This window comes from Xenopus tropicalis, chromosome 1, assembly GCF_000004195.4.
Source record: "Xenopus tropicalis strain Nigerian chromosome 1, UCB_Xtro_10.0, whole genome shotgun sequence".
In the NCBI taxonomy this organism is placed as follows: domain Eukaryota; kingdom Metazoa; phylum Chordata; class Amphibia; order Anura; family Pipidae; genus Xenopus; species Xenopus tropicalis.
In genome coordinates, this window is record NC_030677.2 from 146,744,425 (window position 1) to 146,758,264 (window position 13,840).

General features: G+C 36.2%; 1 protein-coding gene across 1 annotated transcript in view; it reads left to right on the plus strand.

Moving 5' to 3' along the window:
* Positions 1 to 11,306, plus strand: part of myo1h (myosin IH) — a 38,570-nt gene extending 27,264 nt beyond the window's left edge. The window contains exons 19-32 of the mRNA XM_018089962.2: positions 369 to 486; positions 1,262 to 1,375; positions 1,852 to 1,928; positions 3,153 to 3,221; positions 4,214 to 4,298; positions 5,470 to 5,629; positions 6,466 to 6,549; positions 6,931 to 7,024; positions 8,331 to 8,386; positions 9,151 to 9,286; positions 9,439 to 9,509; positions 9,729 to 9,826; positions 10,188 to 10,284; positions 11,024 to 11,306. Of these exons, the coding sequence (XP_017945451.1) occupies positions 369 to 486; positions 1,262 to 1,375; positions 1,852 to 1,928; positions 3,153 to 3,221; positions 4,214 to 4,298; positions 5,470 to 5,629; positions 6,466 to 6,549; positions 6,931 to 7,024; positions 8,331 to 8,386; positions 9,151 to 9,286; positions 9,439 to 9,509; positions 9,729 to 9,826; positions 10,188 to 10,284; positions 11,024 to 11,047 (1,283 nt within the window). The 3' untranslated portion in view covers positions 11,048 to 11,306. The remainder of the gene's footprint in view (positions 1 to 368; positions 487 to 1,261; positions 1,376 to 1,851; positions 1,929 to 3,152; positions 3,222 to 4,213; positions 4,299 to 5,469; positions 5,630 to 6,465; positions 6,550 to 6,930; positions 7,025 to 8,330; positions 8,387 to 9,150; positions 9,287 to 9,438; positions 9,510 to 9,728; positions 9,827 to 10,187; positions 10,285 to 11,023) is intronic.
* The last annotated feature ends 2,534 nt before the right edge of the window (positions 11,307 to 13,840 follow it).

Sequence of the window (13,840 nt, forward strand, 5' to 3'; positions counted from 1 at the left end):
AAATTCTGCAAAAAAAATACTGCATTGTGGGGAAAAAACATGGCCATTGTGCTCGAAATTGCACTTTTCTCACTAAATTTGCAGACATACATTATGGCTATTTTGCATTGTCAATATATATATTTATAAATATATAAGTGGGTGACCAAGAAAACTCCACATAATGCTATACACAGAAACTTTGAGTGTTAAATTTGCATTTTAGAGCCCCACCATTACTGATTTATTTTTTGTTGACTTGGAGACAATATGAACATATATAAACAAAACCTTTTTTAACTTGCGTTTGAATTCAGTTCATCATGTGTTCTTGCTTTTAAAACAATGTGCTTCTGCTGTTTTCTGTTTGCATTCACTGTTGGTTGCAGGAAAGTTTGAAGATATGCTTGTCCGCCATCAGGTAAAGTACCTTGGCCTCATGGAGCATTTACGGGTCAGAAGAGCCGGATTTGCCTATCGAAGGAAATATGAGATATTCTTGGAAAGGTAACTCTACACATGAAGTTGGACAGGTCAGATATCTTACCGTCTGGCCAGAGATTACCCAACTATTTATCCACCTGGGTGGCTGAATTGATTATGGAATTGGTTATGGATAGTGTTTCCTGGTGAGTACATATATGTACCGCCCCCCCCCCAGGAACTATTAGAGGTATAGCCAAATACAAACATCTTGCTACTTTAAAAGTGTAGACAAAGGATTATATTTGTGTTAAAAACAGCGTTTCCAAGAACTTGAATTGGCTGTATAGCCGCAATTAAAATTTTTACATAAATAAAAATACAACTTGCCGGAAGCCTACATTCTTAGTAAAATTTTATAACATAGGCATGTTGTTACATGGTTTTACTAATTTTATACCTAATTTACTGATCTATTGTATTGTAAAATATTCGCATAAACATTGATCTTGTTTATGTGCAATTTAATGTCAGACAGCACACAAACTTTTCTTCTTATTAACAAGACCTTTATTAATAATTCATGGCTTAGACCAAGAGTGCATGGTGCATTTATAAAGATTTTCCATTACATTATTTATTGTGCTAGATGCTAAAATAGTTGTTAATATTTCAAAACATCCAATAACATTTTGTGTATTATAATTCTAAATGCAGAAAACAATGAGTAAGTGGTACCCTGATCCTCAGGCTAGCCCTGTATTTGAAGTAGAAACATCTGTCAGTTTAAGTAATTCATAATAATAAATAATTTTGCATTTGTTACAAATAAGAAATAACCCTGCTTTTTCTGCTTAAGGTACAAATCACTGTGTCCACAAACTTGGCCTAACTGGGCAGGTCCAGCCCGAGAAGGAGTAGAAAAACTAGTGAAGTACCTTGGATACCAACCTAATGAATACAAATTAGGAAGGTAAAATTACTTTTAGTTTCCAAATGTATTAAATTGTAGCTGTATTGTAGCTGGTTGGCAAATACAAGTGATATGTATAAATCACTGCAAATGTAGATTGGAAGGATGCATTTTCTAAATACAGATTAATGATTGGAGTGCTATGGCTATCTTAATGTAATTAAAAAAAATTATGCTATTTACTTGACCCGTGGATTTGCCACCTTTCTAAATGCCATCAATCTATCTTTATCTATATTTACAGTATGATCTTTTCTTTTTTACCCTTATATAAGTGGTGCAACTGTACATTTACAGGGCAGCAACAAAATGTTTTGAAAAGATACATTTTTTTTTGTCAAGCACATATTGAAATTCTGCATTGGTTAGGATCAAACAGGTCTACATATATTCCAGGGCACAGCTGCCTCCATTTTCATGCTTCTGACACTAGATACTGATTTTGAGAGTAATGTATTGCTCTCTCTTTCTTACAGAACAAAGCTTTTCATACGTTTTCCACGTACGCTGTTTGCCACTGTGGATTCATTTGAAATAAGAAAGCATCAGCTGGGTAAACTTTTCATGACACCCTTCTTACAAATACTTTTGATGCCCTGAAATAAAACACACCTCAAGTTTGTAAAAGCCCATTTATGGTAGTAAATAGACATATTCGGTATGTGTGGACATACATTCAAGCTGAATTTTGCCATATTTGTTAAGAGATACAAAGTGTGCTTTGGCAAGGTGGATGCAGAATACTTCAGTATAAGTGGCATGATTCATCCATAGAAAGTTTGGCATACTTGTGATGTGTCCTGGAGGTCTACATATCTATTTGAATTTTGGCGTTAGAAAAGTGATTTTAAAGCATTTCATTACTTTAGGCTATTGTCACATGTGACATTTAGTCCACTGGCAGAGACAACACCAATTTTTTTGTGAGTTCTGTGAGCACTGCATGTGCCCCAAAAGAACGCTGACACTTGAATGTAGTTCCTGTCAATACTTGTAACAGACTGGGGGAGACTGCAGTTTTCTGTGCCAGTGGAGAAAATGCCACTTATGACATAAGCCGTAAAGGAGTTGTAAACCCAAATATACATTTTTGTATAATGAAAGAAAACCTAACTTTAAGCAACTTTTCCGTATACATTACATTACATTTATAAATGTAATTGCTGTTAAAAGCAGTTTCTGTATGTGTTTGGCCAATCTATTAATACAATGCTACAGTAGTCAACCCTCAAGCTATTTTCTCCAATTCCTTGCATGCACTGTAAAGAAAGATAATCACAAAAGGTTGCAGTGTATTGTGGGAAAATTCGTTTTGGCTGGAGGAGCTGACAACTAAAATATATTTCATTGGTGCCGGTAGTCAGAACCAAGAGCGCAGAGAAAGACAAAGCACATGCAACTGTTTCCAATAGCAATTACATTTACAAATAACTTCAGAGTTGATACTTGTAATGCTTGTATATTAGAAAGTTGCTTTTTGCAATTAAACTTGCCTTCACTATGGAAAATGTTACAATCCATTTAATAAACAGGGCTCTGTCTTGTTGTTTGATATTGAGTATCTTATTGTGGGAATACATTATTTCCAGTGACATTTTCCATTCTGCTGGACATACAGATGTTGTTTGCAAATATCAGTGTGTTTGCACACTTTCTAAGAAATGTACATAACTGTATTGTTCTATTATGTTAAAAATTCTTGACAGCCAAAAGAGTCAACAAAAGTGCCTTAATTGTAATCAGGTCCTATATTACTTTATTCTCTGTGTACTTCTAGTTTCAAAAATCCAAGCCAAATACAAAGGGTGTTTAGGAAAAAGAGCTTTTGAGAAGAAGAAAAAAGCAGGTATTGTTTACTCTTCCATATTTGCTACCTTTCTGCAGGTGTTTATGAATACCAAATTTGTATTTGAAATAACTTTATTACCTTTGAGCTAAAAAAAATATGTATTTGCTGTTATTTGGCATGGATTGTGCTGTTATATGTAAACAACATACTTAACCCAGCAGGGTGCATATAATACTTAATATAATAGTCTTGTTTAAAGGGGTCCTTGCTTTTAAATGTATTTGTAAATTGTAGTTGAAAGCTGTATTTGTTTTTCCTTTCTGTTCTCTGATCATCATGTTTTGCATATTTGCAAAATATTTTGTATATTCTATGACTAACAGGAGTCAGTTATAGAACATGCAAAACAAATGCAAAATGTTTCTGAGTCGAGGACCCCTTTAAAAAGAAAACAAACTAGCTAAACTAAATAAAGATATATAAAGGTACCAAGTAATATGGATATTACTCCCAGGATAAACAAGTATGTTAACATTTTGTTCAGGGGATGGCTCATGCCAAACCCAGTTTTCCTATCCTGACAGCTTAATGGACTTCCTATTAAACAATAGTTCCAAAACTGCGCTGTTGGGCTCCTTGGTGGGGACGGGTTTAACCTAAATATAAAAAAAATACCTACAAATATATATTTTTTGTGGAGTTAAATTATTGAGACAATACTAACATAAGTTGCCACTCAGCCCAGGTTACACATAGTAAGGGTTCTAGTATTTTTAATAGCAGATAATCTATTGCACTATATGTATATACTTCTGCAATCAAATTCCTTGTGATCAGGACAGCTGCTTAGAAACAGTGTTAGAATAGACCCTTAACTAGCACTTTGCAAAGAGAGCCACTGTATGTGTGTATATTTCTATATAGGAAGTCAATAACAATTTTGTGTCCTTGTTTTTTGCAAGAATAACAGCACATATTTGTGTTTTATGATTCTGGTGTGTCATATGAAGCATGCTATGCTTATGTTACCTTTTACCTTATTCTTTTAGCTATTAAGCTAGAGTCATGCTGGAGAGGGGTATTAGCTCGCAGAGAAGCAAAGAAGCGTGCATGGGCTGTGCAGACCATCAGAAAGTATGTTTATATTCACACCCTGTATTAACCATAACCATCATGTTGGGTAACTAAACCTTCAGCCCTGCACAATTTTCTATACAGAGTACAGGCATGTGGGTTAGAAAAACACATCAAGGCATAAAATATCAAAAAAAGGCGCTGCTCATATTGATCATATGTTTGAGTTTCCTCAAATCCAAGTGTTGCACTTTTAAAAGGAATTCCCAAGTTTATACTGTAGGATATTACTAGCATGCTAAACTTTCTTGAAGCTAGATTTTAAACAAATTTCAAAAAAAGAGCCCAGGGCAATGGTAGTTTCAGGTAGCCCTTATAGGGCTCATTTACGAGTGAAAAACAGTGCAGTGCATGTTTTTATCCACATTGAAGCTTTTTTCCCATCATTCCATGTAATAGTGATTGCCAGGGAGCAATGCTTCTTATGCGCTTGTTTGTGAATTAAAGTGTGGGCAAATTACACTTGCACTTGGACGCAAAGGGGGTCCAGATTCTGAAAATATTTGGTCTTGCTATTTTGCTGCTTCTGGTACTTGGGATCAAAATAACAACATCTGCACCTGATACTTTAGAACAAATTAGCTGTAACTATTGGTGCCAGCCACTCAGGGGAGGGGATCCTGGAGCTACTGCTTCCTACAAAGGTGGTGGTAGCTCCAGGATCCTCTATGTTAATAGGTGCACTATGTGTGATTTACAGGAGTGGCTGGGACGGGCCAAGTGTTGACAAGCAAAACTAGGTAAAAATGCAAGAACCTCCCTCAACAACAAAATAATAGGATTTTTTTCAGGGGACATAATCAGCCAGGGGCCTGTTTCTGTGAGTGTTGGGCCCCTCAGAAGATTTTTTTATGGGGGGCCCATATAGTCATGCCACATGTGCTAGTAATTATTTGTGTGCAAGCCCATATTTGTACAAAATGCATTGATTTAGCTACCCTTTATGGGGGTATATTTCTGGGTTGCTTTTGCACCAAATTTCTATGTTCTATATTGTGATAGAGATTATTTGAGTGCCCTCCATTGATTAATATTCTTTATATGTATTTACATATCAAACCAAGGTGAACCAAGTTTTTTAATCAAATAGTAAGTAAGTTTACTGAGCATTATCAGAGATGAAGTTGACCCAGATTTCTGAATTATTGTTTTTTTTTATTATTATTTCAAGGTTCATTGTTGGATTTATCAATCGGAAAAATCCAGATGCAGACACAAACAAAAACTTCTTTGGCATGATGTATTACAACTATCTTTGGAAACTGAGGGAACATGTGCCCAAAAACGTGTTGGATAAAAGATGGCTGACCCCACCAGTAGCCATGGAAAAGGTACAAGTCCTCTATTAGAATAACAACATTTTATAAAATGATATACATCTTGAATGACATCATCTACAACATTTCAGTAATATAAGGAACATATTAATAAAGAATAAGAATTATGGGAACTGTCTTTTATGAATATAATAACGTGAAATACAGAAAATATTTTAGAACATGAACAAATACTGGCAGATTTATCAAAGTACAATTTTCGGATTGTTAAAAGTACGATTGGAAAAAATTCAGAGCAACTATGATAATCTCCGTTAATTGCACGAAATTCGTATCGTGGTCGTACGAAAATTTTGTGGTTGTGATCCGAAAGTTAAGAAATTTTCGTATCCGCACAATCGTAAATGGCATGAAAACTTTCTGACTTTTAAACTGCAATGCATGATTTTGGAAGCCTTCCATAGGACTCAAAAGCACTCTGCAGCTCCAACCTCCAAAAGAAAGTCACAATACCAAAGCTTGAATGAATTCCGAAATGTTTGTACTCGTTGCGACAAATACAATCTTGTCACGGAAATTGATGCAAAGCACGAAAAAGTTGCGCAAATTAACTAAAATATCATGGTAATAACGCACAGTTTGAAAAATTACAAATTCTCATTCGTACTCATTCATACTTTAATGAATGGGCCCCTTAGTGGTTCTAAAAGAGGACTAGATTAGACTGTATATTTGAGAATGTATATTATAAAATCTATATATCCCCTGTATTAGTATTTGTATGTAAACTGTGAGTCTGATTTATGTAGACTTCTATATGAAGCCCTGTGGCATATGATGGCACTTTATAAATGCATTTTGTTAGTAATAATATTTTTTTCATGTTTCAGACATCAGAACTTCTACACAAGCTATGCATAAGAAACCTAGTGAGGAAGTACTGCAGGACAATCACCCCTCAGAGAACACACCAGGTATAATACTTTCATGCATCTAGCTACTATTTGTCTATCGTTCCAGCTCAAAATTTTAAAATATTATCTGTTTCATTGCCTTCACATTACCCTCCATGCGTTAAATGCCCAGAATTTATTGGCCACCAAGCTTCATTAAACAAATAAAAATACAACCTCAAACCAAAAAAGTGATGCCTTTAGTAAAATAGTGTTTAGAACAAATAAGTTGCTCTTATGATGTTGGTAGAGTACATACTTACATATACAATGGCCTTCTCCACCTCATTATGACAATTTTTCACTCCACTGTATGAATGTTTCTTATAGAGTTGACTGAATATGATCACCTATTCTCACCCATTTACATTAGGTATATTTATTGAGCATTATATTTTACAGCTGCAGCAGAAAGTTGTGACCAGTCAAATCTTCAAAGGGAAGAAGGAGGGTTACAAGCAAAGTCTCTGCCAGCCTTTCGAAGAGACTCGATTAAGTGAGTTTACATTATACAGTCTATGATAAATTACAACAGATGATCTGTTCATTAGACTTTGAGAAGCATTAATTTAACCTAGCCCTCTACAATACAAACTGTTCAATAACACAACTCCACTCATGGCTTTGGTAGGTAGTTATGTACAAGGGTTCCCTTTGCACCTGTTGCACTGCACTCAGACAGTGAGCACTGTCACTTTGGTAAGTTTAAATACTATTTTGAGGTCAAACCTAATAAATGTTGCTATAACCTTCACTGTAATGGCCCCAACACCCAATTGTTAGTGCATGTGCGAAATTATGCACATAGAACGAGGCTCCAGCAGGGCTGTATTTGCTAGTTAATATTACCTTGTTTTACTCTGGAACATGGAGAATCATAGAGTAATGGACAAATGTTTTGAACCTCTGGGTTATAATGATATGGGCCTATCCATACATTTTGCCTGGTTGCAAATAGTGAATAAACTGTTTAGGTACTTTGTTCAGATTATTCCCCTTTTAGAGTTTAAGTTTAACCACCTTTATCACTTTTTCACTGAAATTCTTTTTTCCTCACAGGAGCTCCAGGCTTCCAGATCCCACATTCAGAATGGGGGAAACAATAGTGTTCTAAGAAAAGCCCTCTGTCAAGCACTCTGGTCCCCACACCAGGAGGGAGATCTCTGTATGGGTAGCCATATTGAGGCACCTGCATTATGAGCGAGTGCCCTTGTACACTTGTTATGCTTGTGTATGTGACAGGTTTGAGGACATGCTGGCCAATCTACATCACACACATGCACATAATGAGCACACTGAGAACCCTTACAGTGGGAGCAAGCACACGATAGGGGGCTTTTCTTAGAAAACTACAATTGTTTCATTTATCTGGAGGTTGGACTTAAATTAGCTTAAATTAAGCTGTTTGTTTAGTACTAACTAGATGAATATTTTGCCCTGAGTCCTTCTGTAAGGACTTTTTCATATGACTGTATGTGAACAGTCGGAACAACTATTGAATATAAAAAGTAGGCATAAATCTTTTGCACCATGACTAGGCAAAGTGGCATTTTTGAGCAAGTGGAAGGAATGCGGAGTGCCCATTACATTCATGTTGTGTGTCTGCTAATTGTTAGGGGGTGGATTTGCTATTTAGAGGCATTTTTAAATCATATTGTTTATTAGCCTGTTTTATAGGAACAACACACAGCATCACTAATGGAAACAGTTGCGTAATTAGTTATAGTTTGATTTGGAAGCTAATTTTAAGGCTCACACCTGGTATAATAGATGATATACATTTCTTACTGCTTAATCTTCAGGCGAACAAGATATTAACCCTAAAGTGCTTCAACTAATGAATTATGACAGGATTAAGGTAAGTGAGAATGAGAAACAGCATTGAATTTTCCCCTAGTGATTCCAATGAATCTTGAACATTTCATCACTTCATTGTATCTAATAGCCAACCTTATGATTCCACAATTATCATACACTTACTCCAAATGCTTGGGCAGTTTGGCTGGTTTCTGCCATTTAGGTCTATCACTACAGCAAATATGGGTCCCCTAAGAGGCAGTTTTGACACCCTATCTGTGAGCCCATCAGTTCAAATTAAGTTTGTCTGAACAGAACATTTGATCAGCAAGTGCCTCCCTTTAGTGCACACATGCAACATTAGCAAACCAAGGAACTGGCAGAGGCTGCCCTTCCTTCCCTCTTCTGATCAGATCCATCTAAGTGGCCAGATTGTACAATATTCCAGTGATTGGCTGGATGACCGGAAATCTAGCCCCCTGTATGGTCACTTAAGGGTGTATAAATAATTTTTCAAAACACCAATGTAATAGTTATTTTCTTTTCAAAGGACCCAGTTTATTTTTTTTATTATTTACCCATATTCATTATAACTCCACCTCTAGCTGGAATCTTTCAAAATTAGTGTCTGCATCTTTAAGGTGGCCATAAACAGGACGATAGTAGCAGGGCCTCCAGATTGATCCAGTAACAAGTGCATTAACACATTTTGTAAAGGATCCTATAAAAATAAATTACATTCATCAAAAGCTTCTTAAACTGTCTGGATTTTAATATAGCTTTACAAAAAAGTATTAATAATATTAACTATTACTCTGGAATCAGTATGGAATAGCAGCGGTGAAATATGACAGACATGGATTCAAAGCTCGCCCCCGCCAACTCCTATTGACGCAGTCAGCAGCGTATGTGACCGAGCAAGCCAAGATAAAGCAGAAAATCGAGTATTCTGGGCTGAAAGGTAACATACATTAGCTACATGGGGGAGCTTTATTATTTGCTGAGGAGAGTGTGCTGGGTATATTTATTTCTCAGATACCCAAATGGTTCATTAATGATTGGTGGGGCTACTGCTAGGACTCTTCAAACTCTCTGGCTGAATCTGTATTTCAGGAATCTCTGTCAGTAACCTGAATGATGGATTTCTGATCATCCATGTATCCCCAGAGGACAACAAGCAGAAGGTAACATGGATTACCAGTACTATTGCTAGTAGAGATTTTAGGTTATATGCGTGGTTGCACAGTTCCTTCATATTGTTCTCAGTTATTTAGTTGTAAATATTACGTGATTCTCCCCCTCAAACTTTGTGACATTGCAAAAGAGCAATGGTTGCCTCTAGTAATTTATCTGTGCTTCATTATGGCAGCAAAGTAATACGTTTTATGTTATCTTGTATACAGGGAGATGCCATATTACAGTGTGACCACATCTTTGAAGCAGTAACCAAACTGTGCATGCTGGCTTCTAAGCAAGATGCAGTTACCATAGCGCAGGGAAGGTATGTATACAATTCACTGTCACTTTATAAAAATTATTGTTATTATTATACTTAATGTGACATAAATATTACTACTGTACTGTTGAATTACCAGTCACCATGCAATTATTTCTATAGCAGAATAATAGCCTCTCCAGTTAAGCAAACAACTCTTATCGTGTGTTACAGTGCCACCTTGCATACAGATCTTGAACTACAGGTTTCCAGCTTTAACACACCAAACATTGTGTAATCTTTTGCTATGACAATACTATGACAAACACTGATCATCCAGCTGCATAACATAACTGTAATCAGAAGACCTTGCTTTCTTTAATCTTCCCTAGCAGCATCTAATGTTACTATCTATTATTCCACCAAGCTTAACCTTCCACTTCCAAGGCAAAGAAGGCATCATTGATTTCACACATGGGGCTGAAGCACAAGTGTACAAAGCCAAGAATGGGCACCTAACAGTGGTAAGTAACACTCAGGTGGCACAACTGGCTTTGTCAGACCATTTCTGTTTATACAGGCAGCTTTACTGGCTCCTGAAATTGATCCTAGTGTGTGTGTGTGCGTGTGTGTGAATGTGTACTGGCTTACGGACTGATGGGAACAATGTACAATCTTTGTGTGAATGTGTTGGCTCCATATAGATAACAGGTAATAAAATAAGTCGTACAGGGACTGTACAATATCTTGCACTCTCTCCTTATTTGGGTATACATGGTAAAAGGTTGGTGATCTGATGTAAGCATCAGTTTATTGATATAAAACTATAGCAGCTAAACCAAATACTTTGGGGCAGATTTATCAAGATGGGAGATTTGAGCTCACAACATAAAACCCCTACTTTCTATTCCTTCCTTTGAGATTTTTAGAAGGATATTTATCAATGAGTGAAAGTTAGAGTTCACCATTTTATAAATACACTAGTGGTGAGGTGAATTTTTCTGCAGTGAGCTTAACACATTTTCATAAATCTGTCCTGTAATATTTACCAGTGCAGGATAACAACAAATTATATTAAAATACTTTCATTTTTTGTTGTTACTGGCCCTTTAATTTTGCTTAGTAAACACAATCTTGCCTTACATTTCAGAGATTTATGGCTAATGGGTTTCTGAATAATTAACCACCTACTTGTAATTATTATAGATTCCACATAGACATATTGTGTTAGTATATCCATAAACATTTCTGTTTTCCTTTTAGGCCACACCAAGACTGAAATCCTAACCCAAAACCTCCATTCTGCATCAAAATTGCAAAAGGGACTATGAAAAAAGTTTTACTTCAATCAATCAACATGAGCAGAATCGTTTCATGTTATGTACTTTATGTCCACATGTGTCATTTACATTGGAGACTTGCTAGAATGTAACATACTCTGAGGTCAATCAGTTATTTACAGTTAAAGGGTATTTTTATCACTTTGGGAAATTAAAACTATCCCATGGTTTGACAACGGTTTTCAATAAAGCATTATCAAAATCTGTTTTATATGTATTATTTACTTTTTTGGCATTTAATTAGAATAAAATAAGATTGAATTATACCAGTTACACTGTAATTCCTAAATAAACATTGTAAATTCTTGGACTTTTAATACATAACATCAAAAGTCCTTGCAATACCTCGTACCACAATCAAATGATACACTTGCACACAGGTAGGAAGTTTTCTGTTGTTTACTTTTCAGTTGACCAGTAAATGCTATCTGCTGCTTCATTTCTATTACATAAAAGGAGAATGAAACTCCAAAGTATTGAGGGAACGCCACTTAATTAGGCACCCCCAGCGATTTTATGGTCTTCAGTTACCATCTAACCCAAATCAAATACGACCATGTTTATCACAGAAAAACTTGTATATCAACTCACCAAACGTAGAATGTGGTCGAGACCTTCAGCTAGGGGTGCAGAAAAACATCAGAAAAAAGGGCACTCTAAAGACCACAAAGGTCACCATGAAAAATAAGTTGAAAACAAATGACTTTATTTAAACATCTCTATCGCCTTATGTGTTTCATGCTCCAAGAGCACTTAATCAAAGGCCCACTTAGTTAGGCACCCCCTGTAATTTTAGGGTCTGCAGTCACCATCCCAGACCATATTTCCATATGAAATCTGCCAGGTATCCTCAGCAGTACAGTAAAGAACAGGAAAATGATCAGTACCGCACATGTACTCGCCCAGCAGAAAGGAATTTGCCAGGTTCCAGGTTCACTGGAGCACTACAATTATTAAGACAGAGCTGCCTCTTCTGCATCTCATTATCTACATCATATTATTCATACTTTATTTATTGTATGTATCACTGAATTCACTGAACCATTTCATCCAAGGAAAGTAGAGAAATACTGTTTTAAGTAAACAGTGCAAGGTGCCCTGGCTTCAAAGCAAACAGCCAAACTCATCCCACACATACAGTGCTGCTATGAATTATTAATAAAACTCCAAAACAATCATGTTATACTGTATATACAGGCCAATGGGGCATAATCCATTGGCATCCCCCATGACACCACCCAAGCTTGATACAACAGACAAACCCAGCTTATCTTGCACATAGCCCCAAAATTACATAGGCATCCCCAGTTGCCATACTGTGGTCAACACTGGCAACCCTTTATGCTCCCATGTTTTCTAGGCTGTGCACACAGTCCAGTGTTAACAAACAACTTCATTGTACCACGGAGGGAGAATATGCATAAATCATGGAGCAGAATGTAATGTAAGTTCAGCCTGTGGCGTTTCTGTACACAGATTATTCGTGTCAACAGTTCGGAACACATTAAGGTAAAAAGGTTTGGGTGTTCTGATTTCAACCCCTTAATATAAGCTTATGAGATGTGCTACAAACTGAACTTCAAACATTCCACACTGCAAGGAAGACATGTTATACACAACACTGAGCTTGTTATTTAAGCATTTAAATAACTACAACCAAAAATAATAAGGTACACCTATTGCCTCTACCTCTTCCCTGCAATATTGGGCAAACTGCAGAATTTGGTGTGGAAGCTTCCTGAAAGATTGAGTTGGCAAACTTATTTTTTTAGCGCTTTTCATGGTGCTGACTATTTATGTGAACTAGAAGCAATCAGATGTATAACCATGTATATATAACCCTAAAAACCTCATTTTGGCTTTCAGAAAAAGTACATTCATATCCCAAAGAGTGACGGTTGCAAAGAACACCTTTGGAATAAATAGTAGCTGAAGAGCATGTTTAAAAAGCTGCAGTGAATTTGCATTAGAAGCGCTTATACATTTTCAGCATGCATAAAGTGATACCAACACTATAAAACAACTCAAAACATTAATGTACATTAGAAGTTACCTATAGGTCATGTTGGTAACTTTTTACTGATACGTCTGCTTGTGCAAGTAATTGTTACTAGTCCTGACTGTTTTTCTAACCTGATTGTCCCTGTCATTTATAGCTTCTAATGCTAACCGGTTACTGCTGCACAAATATGGCTGCTCCCTCACAGAGCAACATGGGGGATCAGATAGGTAATGTAAAAGCATCAGGCAAATACCTTTATGGCAAAACTGTGAAACCCATGCAAAGACAATGTAATAATAGATATAAAAAATGATTTAATTTCTTTTGCAGTATCTCTAAGGGTTTACAATTTAATTTTTACCTAAGGAGACAGAAATAATGTGACTTCTCAAGACCAAAAGTTGCTGAAACAGCATTCTAAGATTTTACCACTGACCAGCTTCTTCTCCCAAGCCTATGCCATTAATAGTGCTGCCACTATTAATGGCAAAGCCACTCATTTACAATGCACTTTGTGCTATGCCGGCTCAAAATTCATTTTCTGCAGTTTCTTGTGCTGGTGTCTCATGGCACAATAGAGCTCTACAAATGCCTTTATTTCCAATAGCTCCAACCTACTCTGCTGGGATTCCTTTTTATGCAAATGTTTACTTTATATTGACCAGTAATTGCTTTTATGTTGGTTTTGGACAAAACATTTTTTAGATGAATAATCAAAAATGGAAGATTTGATGGCAG